Here is a 20,431-nt window from a genome sequence, read left to right as displayed (position 1 = left end):
AGGAAGCAGTGATTCAATTATAAAATGGTTTCTTGAAATTTAGTGATAAAACAGTGTGGTATGTGAGCTATCCCCGGTATGTAAGTTTCTCGTACGGCACGGGTAAGCTAGGGTTAAAATTAAACGTGAAGTCCTAATGAGCACATCTGACCATGAAATTGACTTAAAACAGGCTTTTACAGGTTTGTGTCCCAATTTAAATGTTGATGTCATAAAATATGAAACAAATGTTAGTATCAAAATATTCGATGTTTCCGGACAATTAAAAATCTTTACTGTTCACAACACATATGCAGAAGTATACGTATTACGTGAAGGTGTATATGTATCCTATTTAACGGAGGTTTGAGACGGAAGCGACACGTGTCTCTTGGAAACCAACCCTTAGGAGTAAATGCAACCTTTCGAACTGAAGGAACATAAGCTGCAAGTGTCGCTTGTCACTTGGCCTGTACAGTTTTCTCAGGGAACTTTCAGACTGAAACAACAAGTGACACTTGGAAGCAGTAATCCATGCAAATTTTTGAATTGAAATGCGACAATGAACTGAACATGTCACTTGCATGTTGCTCGGACTATACTGTTTTCTCAATGGCATGCATCGTGCACGGTAAATGTTTTATTTTATACTGAAGAAGTCTGTGTCGCTTGTCATCTGTGACTTCAGTCTGAAAGCTCCTTCAATGGCACGCATCATGTCGCCTCGGTCTTGTTTGTGCATGCGTGGTGGATGCTTGCTTACAGACTGAAGGTGCCCATGTTACGTGTCACTTCAGTGTAACCCCCCTCCCCCCGCATTGTCATGTGTTGCTTCGATCTGAATATTCTATATACTTAACAAGATTGTTAGCTACTTCATCAGAGATTAAGATTTCATTTAGCCTGTAAATCACAGAGAACAATTGCAAGTACTATTGATGGAAGAGGCCTGCTTTTTGATAGAATGTTCCTTTTATAATCATGAATGGGCCTCTGGAGTGGAATAAAGTAATGCTGTTGCCTTGTAATAAGAAGGGGTCTGAGGTTCAATCCTCAGTGGAGGCAGAGTGCTCCGGATCTCATTTCAAACTGTAGGTCCACTCCAGATTTATTTTATAGATTTTTTTCCCATTTGCGGCCAGTCGCAAAAGTTCCGTTGCACCTAGGGGGTTACGACAAATTTAAAACTAATTTTATATTTAACAGCAAGTCTACATATTTGAACTCTGATTATGCCATATTTGATATATTAATTTCCATATAAACTTTAAAGTTCAGAAATGTATTTATGAGTGAAATTGTTGGGATCAGGGCATCGACTTGTAAGAAATAAATTTACTGAGCTGTGGTCTCACAGACGTCAAGAACCACTGCAACAAGCAGCCAAAATACATCACTAGTTGCTCCGTGACCAGGTTTAGCGGCCATTTAACCAAATTATACATGATGTACTGGAAAGCCAGAGTACATATATATAGAACTGAACACAAAATTTAATGTAGAGAGATTTGATACTAGATTTTCAAAAGGTAGAGCAGTATTTTCTTTATAGCTTCATGTACGTGTTCGTATAACAAATTCAAACATTGAAAATCGTATCATACTAATGATACTATTAGGTTCTATTAAAAACACATACAAAACCACTCTAGTTATGTGAATATGCTTATACTATATACATAAATATATTTAATAAGCCTACCGAAATGTGAAGATAACACTCGGAAAGAACCGCCCATTCAAAAAAGCCAGCTTTCTTGAAAACACTGTTTTTATCTAGAGTCGTTTTCACGTTCAGAAGAGACAACGGCGCTTATGGAGAAACCGCACAGTGTTGCCAATACAGCGCTAGCTCATGTCGCCGGGAAATGATGACCTTCCTTCACAATGAAGGTGTTACATATTTTGTATATATAATGATAATTATATGTAATTATTAATATTAATATTATACTGTGAACGTTACAGTTACCCTTTTTACTATGATCCATTGCGATCACTACACACGCGAGTGTAATGCACGAATATGACACTTCAGAAATCACTTAAAAAAGTAAAAATCACTGAGAGCTCACACAACTGAAAACACTTTTTCGGGAGAGGGAAAAAGTCTAAACAGACCAAAGCAGATCTCTCACTCAAGTAAGGGGACCCTGGCACATGGGTTAGATTCAAGTTGCAACCCAGAAGCCCCATATTTTGTCACGTGTTGGAAAGCCTTTCAAAGGTTAATATGGTGTCTATGAATTTATGTGTACGTTGGAAACTGAAAGGTGATCTTCATTTCAGCATTAATGTCGACAGTGATGTAAACGAAAACAACGTGTATTTGCGACAGCACTAATGTTGCTCACAACAGCAGCATTGGAAATAATTGTCAATTATTAAATTTAAGTAATTTCAATTCTATTATAACAAACTGCATGAAGTTCATATTTTTACTGAATGGAAATAAAATAACAACTGGAAAACTTTGTGGTGATAGCCGGAATGCTGCGGTGAGTCGGCTCAAGATGGCCAGACAACGTCTCCTTACTTCGCGCGCGGTTCGGGTTAAAAAGAAACTCCAAATGCATGGAAGTAATATTTCTGGGAACCTTTGAGTGGTTATAAAAAATAATTTCATTATTTTCTCCACAACTTTGTCGCTGGAAGTTTTTACTTGGAATTACAGAACAAAAAATGGCCAGCGACGACATTTTCTACTGCACGAATATAAAAAATCTCCACATACTTTATTTGAATATTTTTTAATGCAAATATGCTTTAAAGTATTGATAAATTCTGAGTACCACCGTCACCTATGACAATTAAAAAACAGTGTCAATTTTTTTCATAATGAAAGCTTCAATTTTACGGCATGTTTCAACGTTAGGAATGAAAACAATGTAAAAATTGTGTTTTCACAGAAAATTTGCGTTTTTAATTTATCTAAAATTATGTAAGCAAGTTACCAGTTTTTTGTGTTCACCATCGTATTCTCTACAAAATTTCCTGCAAAACTGCAGGTACCGATTTTACTTAAGCTAAATTTGTAAATCCAGAAATTTGACAACAGCGCGCTCGTATTTCCCATAAGAAAAGCATTGCCCATAAGAGCCCATTGTGTCTTCTGAACGTGAAAACGACTCTAGCTATGAATTTCATATTGTAAATTGTATTTTATATTTAGAAATAAGTGTCTGTTTTACAGTAGGGAGATAAACGAAAACCATGGAAGAGGAAAAATATTGCCAACTCCTGTATTTTCATTGCTTTGAGACACTTTTTGTGAAAAAAGCCCAACCAAAAAAGCCGCGGAAAAAAAACTCCTGTTTTTTTTTTCGACCACTTCCAACTCTGTGTGCTTGAAACCCTTTTTGCTTATACCTCTACGACATACAGATAATTTATCCTCATCGATCGTTCCTTGATTATTTGTTCTACAAAATTACCATCTTTAATACATTCCTATCCACAGGCAGGAATGTCCCACAGAGACCAATAAGCTTACTTTCAATGTTCAATATTCAGCTGTGAGAATCGAATGAGACTTGCAAGGAGGTCAATAGTTTTGGGCGCTTGATTTCTGTTGGTTTTGCTTGTCCTTTTTTATTATTACAGTCCTTTCTATGCAATCTCGTTTAATCACATAGTGTCAAATAGGGAATGGTTCCACCTCTAGTTATTGGTCCAAGAGGCACTGAAGATATACACCAGTTACATTGAGTATATTATTGCGTCACATTGTTCTGAAATATAGTGGGCGAAATTAGGAATATAGGGTCTTTCATTTTAAAAACTATAATATTAATATTTTTTAGAAAACAAGATATTTAAAGATTATCACACCTTTTTTATGTTTTTTTTTATATATAGAATAAATTGAATCAATAATTACAGTAGAATAGATTTCTAAAAACAAGTTTAATTGTGTATTACAGCATTACTACATACACACTTGTGTAAAAGTATGGCATAAGATTCCATTATATGAAATTTTGATTGTATGTTTTAATTGGCATATGTGCTATATTGATCCTTCGTACTAAAATACACGTTACGGTACAACTGTAATATTGCGTTTATACACAGTTCGTTCCTTCACTATATGTGTAAGGGATGGCGAGAATGAAGACTGGAGGACTGGAAGTGCAACAAAATAGTTAATTCTGTTTTAAGTGCCTAGCGAACTAGTGGCACCCTGTCATTTATTCGCAAGTGTTATAATTACAGTGAGGTGAAATCTGTTTCGATACTTTGGGGTTACCTTCTAAGCATTATTTCACGAGAAATAATCTCTATGTATATTCTAGCGACAGTGTATTTTTTACAACGTGAAATGGGTTCTGGAAAGCTTGCTTATTTCAAATTGCCGAAGTTCATTGCAACCGGAATACGCGTGATGAGGAACTATGAGAAACTGGAGTTTGCACTTTTGAAGCACAGCCAAAATCCACTCTTATCGGTCAGTGGAGAGGAAGAACACTCGTGTCCGTTGGTGATGCACATCTGTCATTGACTTGAAACATTTACCAGTATTTTTGTACGGTTGCTTGGATATATGATTCGAACCTGGGCTTCGTAGTGCCTTATGCTGTCGCTTCTCCTCTGATGCCGGCTGCTGCCTTGTTCAGTTATTTTAAAAGTATGTATATCTAAAATTATGATATTTCACATAGATCTTATGAGATGAAATTATGGAGCCCTTTTTTTTCTCTGGGGGAACTGGATGACCGATCACCCTGACCACTGAAGTAGCACAAAGATATCAAAAGGTTTACTAACCCAGTGAACGACCTCATATTATATATAATGTTGCATCCACCATCATTAAGTTTAAAATTGGTTTATTTACCATCCGGTGCTATCGTTCGGTAGTCTAGGTCAGGGAGAACCGGATTCGAACTTGAACCGTTGCACTGAATTCGCGAATTCAGGGAGGAGAAATTAATTCGCCACGGTCGGGAACGCGCATCCCATGTGATGTTCGACGTTCGTGCTTCGAATGGCCTACGCTGACTGGTCCATCGTCGGGGAGCTAACTGTTCCCTGGATTCCCTCGCAACACACATGCTGCGAATTTCGTGACGGAATGCTACTCACCTTGTAATTGCACCGTCCGAATTTCGTCTCTAATACTTTTGATCTTATCGTTAAAGAGAGAACATGATCGATGTTGGATCTGGACAACGGAGATGGCAAACAAGGGCTTGCTTACGTCTCCTCCACGCTCTGTTAATTCTTCCTAGATGCTATCGTCCCCCTCCTGCTGGTGTCCTTTGCTAGGAATTCCCGAAAGCCCTTTCGGCGGTGAATTCATTCACGCCTCGAACCAGGCACTTTTCTCTTGATTACCAGCATTATTTCCTTTCTTTCCCCCCCTTTCGTCCTCTTTTATTTGGATGTTCTTTTGTGTTCTGCTCCAGCAGTGAGTGATGCGGCCATAATGGAGTTTGGGAGAAGTCTGGTCGTCTCGGTACAGACTTCTCCCTCAGCTGACCGCTTTGAGGAAGTCACGCTTCAAGAGTCGGGGGAGGGATTTTCGTTGCACGCCACATACCAAGACTTCTTTTTTTCTCAGTTTTCATCCAGTTTGATCGCAGAGTGGTTGATCTTCAGTATCAATATTGTGTATCTGCCCTCATCAACTTTGCTTCCCATCACCACCTTTGGACTGGCAGTAAAAGTTAACATTGTGAAATCTGAATGCTGCTAGGATATTAAACATATGATGCATCTTGGGTTTTTCTCCATTGCCGTCACTCCGATTTGAGAGGTTTTCGGCATTGATTGTACTTTTCGTATTTTGCGTCGCTTTCGTATCTGTGCCTCTTTAGGCTAATGTCGACGATGAGCGTGAATGTTGAAGGGACACCCACAAAGGAAGGCTAAGACCGGGACTCGAACTCGGATTCTTCGGTGGTAAGATCGTGAGTCGACAACTGATGGGAGCTATGAGACCGCGTGTCACTCAGACTGTTGGTCCGAATGACATGCAAATAACACGGGACATGTGCAGCTTGTCGTGTCACCTAGGTACGAAAGGTTGTATATATTCCTGAAGGTTCGTTTTTAAGTGAACAGTGTCGCTTATTGTTTGTAGCTTCGGGGTGTAAGGGGGGACCCTTTCTAAAGACACCCAAATGTCAACCTCACTTCCACATAGTACACCCTGGACTGAATTTAGCAGACTAACGATGTTCTGGCGCTTGGACGTACGGCCAATGTAATCCTCTGTAGGACATGTGTCTACCGTATATGTTTGTGATTTCCTTTCATCTATCTCATCATATCACCATCTATATCCATTGTCGCGATTAGCCAAGTATGACAGAAAAGCGACGTAAAATAGCCCAATTCAATCAATCAGTTAATGGCTTGTAACTTCGGTCTGAAAGCTCGTCAGCCGCCGTATTACCTCATGACAAAGTTCCTTATAATATATATTGATAATACCGTATTCTGAGTGGTGCTTCTTCGACAAGGCCCTGTTAAGATTTGTAATGAAGCTTAGATCATCTCGGAGGCATAGATCAGTGCTTCATCTGGATATGAAGTAAGCTATATTAACTGTGTACATTAAAAAAAAACTGCATAGGCCTACTATAGTAATTTCCATTCAGAGAGGTTGCTTCCAAGACTCACAAAATGCGATTTTAAAATGTGCACTGGTCTCGATGAAAAATTTTGGCACATGAACTTCTCGTTTTTAAGAGACGTGCAATTGTGGCCCTCTGAAACTTTTTTTCTCTTTCTCGAGCACAAACACAAGGAAAACTATTCGAGGTACGTAAACCAATAACTAACTCAAAAATGTACAGTATACTTGTACTTTGGCGCTTCAGCTTCAGAAGTCATTATTCCATGACATTTCCAAATTGTTGGGCATTTTGAGACAATATTTGTACAGCCAAAGGCAAAGGTAACAGTAGGTAAATTTTTCATGAGCGAGCGTGTTTATTGAATCTGTTTTCTGCAATGTGAAGTTCAAAAATTGAAACTAAATCTGTGTCGTATAATTAATTCTTTAAAGCGACATAGAATGCAGCAGAGAATAAAGAACGAAAAAGCTAGAGACAATTTACCTACTATTATATTTGCCGCTGATTTTGCTGCAGTTGTGAATACAAGCAAATGTTACTGATTTTTTTCCCGGCTCCGGTTGCACTTAGATGCCATCGTGGTTTATCGTGACAGTCTCGAAGCATATGACTTGGTACACACTCACTCGTTCTCTGGTTTGGATAGCGGCCAGATTTTATAGGATAATGAACTGTGCATATCAGATCGCGTAGTTGGAAGTGCTGCATAGTTGTAGTTGTTTTCTAGCAAAGTGCCCCTCGACATCGAGAACACTGTGAACTTCTTAGTTCGCAATCCAAGATAAAGACAAGCGAGCCAGTTCCTGGTAGCATGCATGTGTCGTGTGACGAGCGATAACCTGAGAGCAGGGAGTGACGATTAATGGCAAAACGCGAATGTGACACGGAATTATGCTTCAGAAGCTCTCGACTTCCGTGTCGCTCATGCGGGAGGTGGTTGGCAATTATCTAATAAAGTCGGCTCGCTTTTCCATCCCACCATAAGTAGCTATGCACACCGATTTCAGATTATCTCATCCATGGCATCATGCGATCACACCTGTTTCTCTTCCTCGCGTTGCTCCCTCTAAACCACAGTTGCAAGCTAACTAGGCGCTGGTGACTTGATCATAGCCAGGATCATTTATTTGAACTTTCTTTGCCGCTCCAATTCGGCACATTGTGTTAAGTCTGTTGCAAGGAAATTTCATATTATTGTTCACGTGTTCATAGCCACTGCTTTCTTATGCTCTAAATATGTCCTTGCAAATGTACCAATATAAAACATAAAACCATACGGTTGTGCGGAGAGAAATTAATTTCTGCGCTGTGGCGCAGGTATTCGGAATTATTGCTTCCTGAAGTTCTAAATAGGCCATACGTTTTATAGCGATGGTCTTTGATCACTCCTGTTAGAGATAGTATGAGGGGGCTGTGATTGGTGTTACTAGACGTTTCAGATGTACTTAATTTGCTCGTGCCAACACTGCCACAGACGAAAACTTATTATATGGGATTCGCAGATTCACCAAGTAGTCCATTCGTATAGCCGACGATAATGATAATAATAGTAAGCAAATATCCACCACCATGTTCGTTTACTGTTTTTTACAAATGTGAAGGTCATGAATTGAAATAAAAACTTCAATAAGAATAGGATATTTGGTTCACTATTGCTTACAAGCATCAACACTATTCCATTACAAGAAAAGGGCATGTAGAAGAATAAAGAATGAAAATTACTGTGGCCATTATTTCCTACTATTATCTTAGCCACCGATTATACTTCATTGTTTCTTCAATTCGTCCAGCAGTAAATACAGAAAGAAAGAGGAGTAATTATCGGCACAAGCAATTGCAATATATTCGAAATACAGAAATCATAAGGGGGCCCACTTTTACCGTTGTTTTAAGTGTGGATTAATAATGCACCATTGGTAGTGTTTGTGGGATATAAAATTAGTCTAATTTTTGCTCCTCGGCTCCCAATGATTAATGAGAGTATATTTTAATTTTCTATTTGGAATCTATTTGCAGAATCCAAGTTTACAAGAGCACACAGTGAAATCTGTTCCTTGGTTTCCTCAACTTTTAAAGGTACTCGTAATTAGCCAAAGGTGTGAAAGTAGCCGGGGGACTAATCGTTGTTGTTTTCTTAAGCTGCAATTATCGCGTCAGCACACCTGTCAGCATTGCTTTTGTTTTTGTGGCTTTGTAATTAGGAAAGTCTAAGCTGAGAATGAGACAGTGCCTTCACGAGTCGGAATCGGGGTCGAGAGGATGGCTTGTTCTAATAAGGCTCTATTTATCGCGGAAACGTTCTTTGCGTGGCACAATCCCATTTCTTTCCGTTCCTAATGCAGCCGCTTATGAACTTGAGGCAAACAATCCGACGCGCTGCATAAGGCTCGTTTCGTTGTCTTCCTTTTGTGCTTTAGTGCATGAGTGGTGAAATGGATCTATTTATCGTGGCTAATGGATTTCACTTAGAGGCGGAGACGGCTGTTATCCAGCATCGTAAGTCCTGCTACTTTGTCAACCTGCTCCAAATGCAAGTCCACCTCTTCGTGAATTCCGCCTTACTTTCATATCCGTTCTGTGCAGCATTCGCATAATGTGGCTCAAATACAACCAGCTGTAGTTAAGAAATTGCCTCATTTCAATTTCAGTATGTTTGTTCTTCCTGATACAGGATTATTCGCATAACAGCTTTGCCTGTGGTATCATCACATAGTGTATGATTAAACTTCCCCTTCGAACAAGTGTTCTCAGGTTACCAACCAGATTTATTCGGCGTTAGCGTCCAACTTTTCGAGCACGTACATTGCTCTCATCATCAGGAGATGTTGATTGGAGACGAAGTGAGCCTAAAGATGAATTAATCTGGTTGGTAACTCGAGACACTTGTTCGAAACACGTCTCCAGGAAAGCCACAATTCCTTCAATCTTCTCCATTGTCGTTCAACATTAGTCAGGGCGCGGGGGATTGGGGGTCAGGTGCGAGTTGACCAGTTCTTCTCCCTGCCGCCTCCAGCAAGAACGAAATAGATAAAAAATGCTCTTTTAGCACAAACAAATATTTTTTTGTCGGTATTTAGGTGTATTCGAATATAACTGTCCCCTAGAAAATATTCCCTTCCTGCTCTTTGCCTTCTATGTCTGGCTCTATCCATGAGACTATTTTACAAAATATAAGATGAAATTGAAGTAACATCATGGAGAGCGAGAGAGAGATACTGTGGAAAATAAACTCATTTTCGATAAGCGCTCAGAAGTGTCGGAAGTCATTCTCATGCGGGTATGTTCTGTTCTCAACTTATTGACATGAACAAACTTTCATGGCTTATATTCGCCGCTTTTATCTTTCTTGTCACAGAACAGTGAAGGGAAAGGGAGAAGGAACTAGAAGGTCGCGTCCCTTCTTTAAGGATACCTTTCCAGCATTAACCTGTAGTGACAGAATAATCACGGGAGTTGCCACGGCGGCCAAGATCTCTCTTTTGATGATTCCGGGTTTAAGTCCTGGCCTGTTCGTTTGCGAGTGTCGTTTCATAACAACCAGTATTCACCACCGCAAAGTGTAACTAAAAAAAATGTTAAAAATGGTGGTGATTCAATCACGTGGTCGTTTCAAGGAAGACAACCCTCGTACACGGAACTCAAACCCTGGACACAATCCGGTCAGGTTAGTGCACGGATGCAAAACGTGCTTGCCACCGCCACAAAGGAATGATCCGCTGTGGCCACCGATACAAAGACCTCTGCGAGGAAGTTATTAATAAGCGAAAGCGAAGAGCAGCGATTTCCTCGGAGCGGATGCATTGTGCGGCAATGCAAGGTTCTTTCTGTGTCCTTGCACTTGAAGCGCGCCGCAGATGATGAGCTCTCTCTCTGCATCACGGCGGAAAGTTCATTGGCACGTCTTCGCGCCTCGCTTGCGTCACAAGGGTAAGCTTCGTTGAGAATAGCGATTTTTCTCTTAACGAACTCCTGGGTTTGTTGAACTGCATGGTGACTGATTTCTCCTATTCTTTGCAATTTCTTTGGTTCGGTGTGAACCATACCAGCTGGTGGCGACTTCGGCTGCGAGAAAATTGCCCTGGAATTCGTCTGTTTTTACGCCGGCGTTGAATTGGAAAAGTTTTCGTGCAAGCATTGGTCACCGAGAGTGCGGGCTGCAGTGTCAGCAGCTGATAAGTGCCACTTGAAACAACTTCCTTCCGGTCGATCTCCGTGGCTGAGTGGTTAGCACAGCGTGTGGGTGTGGGCATAGGTATTCTTTCTGAGGTCCCTTCATTATATCATATCACCCACCTTCATCTTCGCGATTAGCCAAAAGTGGCAGAAAGACGAAGTAAAATAAACCGGTCAGTCAATCAACCCTCCTTCTGTACAGTATGTCTTTGCATGTAAAAGAACATAAGGGGTGTGAAAGTAGGACTCCACACATTCTCGATCTTGGCCATAGAGGTTCCCAAGGTCGCTCCCAGGTTTCCAATGAGACTCTAAGTATGAAACATAACTTTCGCATTTGCGGTATCACCGAAAACGTCGCTAGAAAATGTTAAGTATGCGAGATGTAATCCTAAAAATATGTTTTGTACATAGTAAATCGGGAAATAACGCACGATTTATAGTATTTCTCGCGAATGTCGACACTTTTAAAACGTACAAGTATATAGTGAAAAATACGTGAGATCGGAGCTCGCTTCGCGTAGCTTTTCCTCTTTGTACAACTGCTAATCCGTGTTACCAATCTTGGTATTATCAATTGGACAGGGAAAGTTGTAAAACCTGTAATTTTGTAGTGCTTCTGCAGGGTTTTTCCTTCCAAGAATGCACGTTTCATAGTACGGAATGTTCAGATTGTAACACATTGTTTAAGGATGGTACCGAGACTTTAGTTTAATATTCGAGGCGAGAACGGGACTTGTCGAAACGAGATAGAGAATTTACTTTCGAGGCTGAGGCGAGCCTGTGCCAAGTCTCATCTCGTTTTGATGCCGTCCATAGAATTACTATAGTATTCGTTGGAATAGGATGTAATATAGTGTCGTTTAAGCAAGCGGATTCATATCCTGAATAAAAGAAATGAAAATAGTTCACATCGGAAGCCAGAACTAGAGCTTACGTTGTTCCTTTGACCTGCAATGCACTTAAAAAAAAAATCATTGTTAATTTCCCCCGTTTGCTTTGTGATACGGCTACTCCTGCCTTTGATAGAGTAGCACTTCAATCGCATTTCAGGGAAAGAGTGTTCTACGGAACTAATTGCGCTGCCATTTTCAAATAACCGGATCACTGTCCTGCACATCATTTTTCCTAGTCCCGTTGTACCCGGAAACCATAACATGTGGAAATGAATGTTTTGTTCGCCTGGATTTAGTGACCAGCATAATGGCAGTCCATTGAATGGTGCATTATATCCGTGCCAAGTCTTTTATTGATGCAATATTTTGCGGTAATGCATCGATATATTATTCCAGTTGCGTTAGTTTTCCGGTTTTACTGGTTCCGAGTTAATGAATTTTTTACGGATGCACCTGTTCGCGTAGCAAGTGCAAGAATTGGCGCACGCAGGTTTATGAAAAGTAGTCGCAGTCAGGGCAATTATAATTGGGGGTAAGTGACTTTATTGCATTCGTCTTATTTAGGTTTCTTAGTTTTCAGTGCAAGAATTTATACACAGAATGATTACCCTGGGGGTCTTAAACGAAATCTGGTTTCTCCTTACCTCTGGCGTATGTGTTTCGTTCCGTTATTTTCTAATTTGTAAGTCATGCGACTGTTTTCTGTTGTCACATTTCAATTTGCTTTGCTATGATGCGGCGCTTTTTTAAGCAAGTGTCTCCAATGTAAATACGGATTTGCTATATAATTTGGAGTTCAAAATTTGCTGTACTGATGACGATTTGTGAGCTTTATTTCAAGAGTAATGTACTCCTAAACGTGCCTTAGTCAAAGTTTGTTTTTGAAGTCCACTTCGCTCAGATAGTCTACTCGGGACTGGACCTACGCTTTAAAGTGGTATTCGAGAGATCGAACCCTGGACCCCTTTATTACAGACAACACTACGCCATGGAGGAGATCCTTTTTGCATTACAGTATAAATTGGGAAGGCTTACAAATAGGTTTTCTTTAGGTTGATTGCTTGAAGAAAGTGTTGCTGAATTGCTTCTCAACACTAGAACATGAATAATTAAAGCAAAATTAATTAAGAATGGTATGGAGACCGAAAACGAAACACGCCTGTGTAAAATCGAGACTTTGGTGCGATATTGGAAAATCTGCCTAAATATGCGACTTCTTCAGACTGGACCAAACGGACATCTACGTAATTATTTCTTTATACATCAGTCATACATTTGGTTTGTACTAGTTACAAAGATAATCCATTAGTGGCAGTTATGTAACTGTACTACGTGGTTGTACATTTCCTTGTCTCAATCCGTACAAATAGGAATTCTTGGCAGAGCCTCACATTGTGATCTTGAGAAATGGAATGATTGTCATCTGTATCCTTAATTTGGCATTTGTGCATTCTTTCCTGTTAACCATTCTAACACTCAGTTTCTAGAATACATCTCCCCTCGCCCTCAGGTGAACTTCTAAAACGGGAAAAATACGTAATGGATAATGTCTAATTCACAAGACCCATTATCACCACAAGCTCGGACAGTAGTTGCAATGTGTCCCAACAGATGTACGTCAGTTTTTCTTACGTTTCCCGTGTAGATGCACAGACAAAGGGAAGGAAAGAGATTGAAGGTATCACCACAGGGAGATAGACGGCGGTTTTTAATTACGTGCGATTGTAGTTCCAGGCCCGGATTTCCAGCCCGATAGCATAATCAGTTAAGAAGTGCCTCGGCTTCCGTCTCTGTCTCGTTGTTTACGTTGTGTAATTAAAGTCTCTCGGGCTGTGCGCTCTTAATGAGGCAAAACCGCAGCGCCTGCAGAGCACTTGGTTTGTGGGTCGAAATGAATATTCAATTGGAGCACGGCCCGTTTCCATAATATGCCGTTAAAACGTGCAATCATATGGTATGACTTACGGGCAACGAAAAAAACACTGCCGAGGCATTGGTCATTAGCGCTGCAAATGCTTGTTTTCTGCCTGTATCAGAAAAGGCCTGTAGTGGGGCGCGTCAGGTATCTTGAGCACTCAGTGAGTTTTTTGGTTTTTTCCCCGCTCAGTGGAATATTTGTTGTTGACTCAAAATCAACGTATTTCCTGAGGAAATTCAAGTAACACGGCGTATGAAATACGTTGCTACCATTGGTTCATCAATGATCGAAACACATTCAGAGATTTTACACCGAAGCGACATGTGCCGCTTGAGATTTTCACCATTCTAACGCAGGCTTGTGCGACATGTCATGCCGCTACGGTGTGAAACGTTGCTGTTGATCAGCTCGTTCCCAAGAGACATGTGTCGCGTTTCGCTTTGGTCTGAAATCTCCCTAAAGCCGTCAAGTAAATGATCAGTCTGCTCAACGAGCGAGAACCTTCTCAGTGTAGAATATGGGTATTTAGTGTAGAATATGCCTCACTACCGCATATTTCCTCGAAGAGCTCCACGATTGCAGCGCACCTATTCCATCCACTGTAAGACGAAGCTAATGTAAGGAAAAACCATGTGACTTGTCTTCCCGACTTGATAGTTCCGTTCTTAGCTTGTCCATAAATATATTGGTCGTAGGTCATAATATAAGGTTTCAGAATCAACATAGTAGCTACGTTGAGTGATGTTGCTCAAACGTCACCATCTCTCCCTGGAATCTGCATCACTAACTAACAGACTAACGAGACTGTGGTAGATTCCCTGTGTGTGCTCCTTTATAGATTCAGCGCTTATCATAGGCATCTCCGATGGCGTAGTGTCCATAATTCTGATCCGGATGGATATGATACATTGGTTCGATTCTTACTATAAACTGTTCGTCCAGTCCCGATTAGGTTCGAGCCGCTTAAATAACCGAACACGTTGCCAGCCCACGAGTTTACCATTGAAGCGCCCGGGTTAGAGTTCATACCACCATCGTCACGATTAGCCGAAAGTGGCAGAGAAGCGACGCAAAATAAGACCAATACTTAAATAATACAATGCACTTTGCCTTTTTTTTCTCTCTCCATGAAGTACAAGCTAACAACCGAGGCTCAAACCAGAGTCCCCGACAAGCGCATGCCTTACCGCAGCGTCTTGTTCGCTACTCCACATGGCCGTATTTAGAGGGGGGGTTTCTAGGGTTCAACGCCCCCCCCCCCCGAAACTTTTGACATGTTGGATTAATGGAAGTTCAGAAACCAAAATCTGTAACAAATTTTCAATTTTTTTTCGAAGCATCACAAAAATACATGGAGACAATGTTGAAACGATTGAGCTAGAATTTTCATACATTTGGAATTCTGAAACTTGAGTGAAACAGGATTTATTCTCAGAATCGACTCCTACCCGCGACTCCTCCATTATCACTTCTGCTGTCATCTTTCCAGTGTTGCTCCTGCGTCACAAGGAATATAGACTGAAGATTCCCTTATGATTGTCCCCAAATTCCCTTTCCAGCTTTTAAATTCCCCGTCCGATAAAGTCGAATATTCCCCTTGATAGGAGTTCAAACCTAGGATCTCCAGTTTTGTAGCGCATTACGTTCGCGATTGAGGTTACAATCCATGCACCAGGCTAAGTTTTTAAAAAGAATAACTGGTTCCACACTTTTCAAAATTCCAAAAATTTAATTTTAAAGTCAAACAATAAAAACTTTATGACTAAAATTTCCATCTAACTTTTAAAGCTTTTCTCTTGAAGGTATCTAAAGTTTAATGACGAAGTATAATAATTGTGCATTTCAGTACACACTGTATGAAACGTAAAAAAAAAAAAAAAAAAAAGAAAAAGAAACTTGTGCTGGATATTCACTCATCTGCTGGATTGAGTAAGCCCGCTCAAGGATATAAAAATAATATAATAATAATTATTATTAGTATTATTATTATGGAATAAAATTGTTTTATTATGAAATTTTAATTATTATTGTACAATTATTGTTATTATTTCTATTATTCAAATTTCTGGCGACGCCCATGGGAACAATTATGAATGACCCCCCCCCCCCCGAATTTTTTTCCTGCCTACGGCCATGCTACTCCATATCACAGTGTGTGGTGTATTCCCAGAAAAAATGCGAACATTCTCTGCACTTCACCTGCCACTTGAAGATAGGAATCTCCATCGGGTTTTATGACGTGCACAAGGCGGTACAGCATGGTTAATGGCTGCCGTCAGAACTTATCTGGCTAATCGACCCTCTGACGCGAGCATATTTATCAAGGAAACTATGTTAAAAGGTGAGCTGCGAGGTTCCCAGAAGGGACCAAACGGCTTGCTTACCAATTTGTACAAATTAACGGTAAAGCCCGTGTAAACGGGTCAAACCCTAGACTTTTTTTTTTATAAATTCATAAATATTTCCATCTGGAGGCGCCGTGATTGTTCTTCTGCGGAAGCTGTGTGTGGCGGAGGGACTTTTTGGGGACAGGAGTTGTTAGTTGACTGGAAGGAAAACCTGTCTTTCCTTGTGTTTGGCTGTTTATGTTGGAGATAAATAACGGGTTGTGGCTGCGAGCTCTTTTTCGGTATGGGGACTGCCGAGTCACCAATATGGTTAATTTTAGGGAAACGCGGTGGGGCTGTCGCTGGCTGGCGACTTCGGTGTTGCCATGTTGCTGGAAGCTGTTCCAGGAAATGGAATCGTTCCAGTTTAAAAGCGTCAATCTTCCCTAGTTTAACCAGCCTTTTAAAGTGAAGGGCAGGTTTCCGAGCTAACGGGAACAGTTGAATACACCAGAGAGTTGCGTGGTGTTCGTTTAGTGCCGATTGGGATACTATGGTGATTTTTGTCAACCTTGGAATCAAGAGCCTCCGGATCAGATTCCAGGCAGAGGCAAATCCCGCAGATTCATATTCCACTTTAAACTGTAATCCCAGTCTTGAATAAACTACCAGTCTTTTTAATATCGTAATGAGCTCTATCTAGACGCCATGGAATATTATTGAGAAATAGTGGTAAGAGTAACTTCCAAGTTGCAGAAGAAGGATTGTCGACCTCCCGTGTCGGAGTGGTTAGTACAGCGCACTACGACGCAAAGGGTCACGGGTTCGAATCACGGCTTGGGCGTAGGTGCTATTTGTGAGTGACATCACTCATCCTCGTCTTCTCAATTAGCAAAAGTTGCAGAAAAGCGAAGTAAAATAAACCAAATCAATAAATCAAGCATAGGAAGGATCAAGTCAACGGTTCACAAAATCCTCCAGGGTAGGGTGAATAAGACATCAGGATAGTTGATTTTCATCATTCACTAACATCTAAATCGAGTTTAATTTTATTTATCCCCTTCTTTTACATTATAATAAGAACTTTGTTCTTGAGTGTTTTTTGGTAGACCCCATTATATCGCTTGACCAGACTGAAAAGGCATTCGTGACAAGAATATAAAAAGCTTTAAAACCCTATGTAAAATATACAACGTTTGTTCTTCTGTCATCTCTTTTTCCCCTCTCTCCTCCGCTCCCTCAGTGTTTCCCCAGGACTTGAACCGGAACCTTCGTAACGAAGCTTGAATGTCGTTCACCCAACACCTCTGCAGCTACCGTGGACCGCTTGGCGAGCGTGGATATAAAATAGTAGCAATTTTGCATAGTTTAATGATTATATTAATGTCACACACTATCAATGTTCAGCGCAATATCCCATTCTACTGTCCGGCGGCGATTTATGGATCGCCCAAAGGTGCGAGGCGTTATTAGCATCTCTTTAATTGTTAGTTGCTGCTTGTTTTAATTGTTCGGCCTCGTCGCGTGGCAACTTCTCACTTGCTGCCAACCTCTCGCCCCAGTTGATGGCTTTTCGATGGAAAAGGATTCTAAACAGAGTCCCCCTCTGAGTGCTGGAAGGGGCAGGAAGGAAGGGAGGAAGAAGTGGAAGCTGTTCTACCAGGACAAAGACTTGCCTTTAGTAAGGAAACGGCCTGATTATTTGAACATGTAAGTGGCTTTGGAAGTGAGACACCAGCCTAAGTTTATAGTTTCATTATTTAATTGCTGCAGCCATTTTAATGTACTATATTTCATAGGGTCAGGCAGCCGTGACAATGCAGAGAAATCTTAATGTGTAAGTTTGTCATCACTCACTAACTCATCATCGCACAGTCCAAACATATGGACTTAGAGAGCTGGTTTAGGGTTGGCTTCCTCCTATGACATAGGAACCCACTAAGAAGAGATTCTCCGAAACTCAGCCCCAAAGGGAGAAAATGGACCTACAAACATGAAACTATTTATATTATAAACAGATGTTATCGTATGTGTTATACTTCTCGATATGGTTGACATGTGGAGATCTATGTAAACTGACTGTTGAACACGCGTATAATTTGTAATGATCTACACCGAGACTCAAACTCCTTCGGAATAAAAGACAGATTTCTCAATATCAAGGCATACACTCGGGATATTAAGTCGTGTAGAAATAGGTTTTCAATTCTCTACAAGAATTGCATTACTAATTGAACGGTGGATTTTTGAAGTTACTTCTCCCCTAAATTTCAATATAAACAAAAATGAAAACGAGGCATCTGGCTAAAATCCACTGAACAGAGATGTGCTCTAAATAAAAAATTGACCCCAAACACGTCCATGTTTTGTACCCGAGATCCCCCCTGAAAAAAAATGTGCTGAGGTTAAAGAACTGAGACTGGACCTATCACCCTCCAGGAAGAAAAATAAGCAAGACGTTTATTCGCGGTTTAATTGCTTTTGCTAGCCTGCATGATGGGATCTAACTTCTTAGCATATTACACTTGATAGCAGCTAACAAAAAGTGCATGACTCATACTATGAGCACATGTTGGGTCAAGTTCACGTCGATCAATAAGATCTAAAAAAAAAAAAATAATAAATTACCGAAGTCTTGCAGTGCTAAGAGCGATCCACCTGATACCTGTGCTACTTCTTGGCGAAACTCACCTCGAGATATTCACATTAATATAGTTTGACCTGAGGGTTCCAGATAGCATTAATTTGTCGGTCTTGGGGGCAAGATACAATAAAATGTGGCATTCTTGTTTGATGTAGACTACACGTAGAATATGAGGGCTATGGTATTTTCCTTAACATGGAAATTTTATCGGCCAAGAGGGAGTTTTGATTCATAAAATGTCCAGCATCGTGAAAGGTGTTTCTTGAAATATGAGACAACACGTGGCCTTTCCTTGAACCCGGTGTAGGTTTTTGCTGCGGCATAGCTGCACGGAGGAGACCCCATAGCAGGAAGATCATCAGGGTAACGGGAAACCGCAGGAGAGAGAGCACATTACGGAAGGAGGAGCTGCAATTATAATTCCCAGCGCGTGAAGGGAGCTGAAGTACTTTATGCCACTCAAGATGCAGTGTCCCAGAATCTGTTGTTAACCATCTCGCGTGTGTTCCACATTAGATATTCAATTATTATCATTACGCCGATTGCGTCCTGTGTTCCCCGGTATCTGCCTTCGATCTGTGTCGAACCGGTCGCTTCTGTTGCGATATCATGATGAAGTGGTGCGATCGGTTTGCAGGGCTATCAGTTTTCATGATTGATGGCTTTGGAGATCCTCTGAAAACCTTTCAATCTGTCTGCTCTTAAGTTTGCACCTGCCTTGAAGGTGCACGGGCAATTAAACGAACCTATTCGCTTCAACAGTTAAGGGCTTCGAGGTGTTTGAGTTAGAATAAGTTGTCTGTCAGCGGGGACTGAACGCAGACCGAATTCAGTTCATGCTGGAATGTGTAAGTAGGGCGCTACCGAAAGAAGCAGGAACTTTTCTGAGCTAGGTCCGCGATCGATCGTTCTCTTTTGAGGTTTCCCGAGCGAGGAAAAATGCTAACCTGCACTGCTCAAACTTGGAGGAATGCCCACAACTTCATTAGATGGTTCAAGTTGCTGTTCTCATGTTCAGCTTCTGTTTGAACTTAAAAGTACTGCAATTGTGAGATGATGAATGCTTACTTAAAATCATGAAACGAGTATACCGCCAATACCCACTATAAAACTCTCAATAGGTAGTTCTACGTTAACAAAAATATACTATCCTATTACTGTAGATAGATGAGAAGCACACTATGCATAATTGAGATTACGAAAGCAAATAACATCGTCAACGGGTCTCGGGTTCGGAAGAACATTAAACAGTGGTTCGGATTCCACTTTAAATTGCAGATCCAGTCCCGATTAACCTATATGTACAGTCACGGACACTGCCAGGTTGTAACGATTCCATTGAATGTCAACGTATTCATTACAACCCGGTAGTGTCCGTGACTGTACATAAAGTGCACTTAAGATAAAAATCGAACAAACTAAAGCAGATATTAATAATTAGTTAAATTTTAACAAAGAAATAGATATACGCTATGTTTTGCTAAAGAATTATTGTTACAACGGTTTGGGGACGAGCAAATGAACATTATTATTTTTTTAAGAAAAACACATGCAACGGTTTGCATACTATATCAGTGTAGCATTAGTATAGTTTACAACAGAATAGTTCAAGTTTTGCAATATTTAGCAGCAGATATTACCTATAGGCTGTTTCCTGATTTAATAAAGCAATATGTCTTGGTTGTGCGATAAGGGAACAAAATTGAAATAGTTTATTGCGTTAACGTTGAAAATTATATAATTGGGATATTTCATTTATCATTACTTACATTGCAATTCTACAATAAAATGTATTGGTCTTCGTTTATGTAATAGGATAATTATAATAATTACGATTAATATATTAGTGTTCAATTATATAATTTAATCTTCAACCCCCTTGATTATCGTAAGATAATGGTATGTACAGA

The 20,431-nt window shown here is 40.4% G+C and overlaps 1 protein-coding gene across 6 annotated transcripts in view; it reads left to right on the top strand.

Moving 5' to 3' along the window:
- Jupiter (microtubule-associated protein Jupiter) overlaps positions 1 to 20,431 on the top strand; it is a 192,043-nt gene that overhangs the window by 155,939 nt on the left and 15,673 nt on the right. Inside the window, exon 1 of one of the 6 annotated variants that reach the window (XM_083119178.1) lies at positions 17,414 to 17,587. The exons of 4 other annotated variants lie outside the window; for them this stretch is intronic. In XM_083119178.1, the coding sequence (XP_082975304.1) occupies positions 17,454 to 17,587 (134 nt within the window). In that variant the 5' untranslated portion in view covers positions 17,414 to 17,453. Of the gene's footprint in view, positions 1 to 17,413; positions 17,588 to 20,431 lie in introns of those variants that run through there. One more of the 6 variants, XM_083119171.1, reaches the window with a different exon arrangement.

Source organism: Lepisma saccharinum, chromosome 3 (assembly GCF_977018435.1).
Source record: "Lepisma saccharinum chromosome 3, izLepSacc3.1, whole genome shotgun sequence".
Classification (NCBI taxonomy): Eukaryota; Metazoa; Arthropoda; class Insecta; order Zygentoma; family Lepismatidae; genus Lepisma; species Lepisma saccharinum.
Note: the sequence above shows the minus strand (reverse complement) of the source record. Positions and strands in the feature narration are given on the sequence as shown.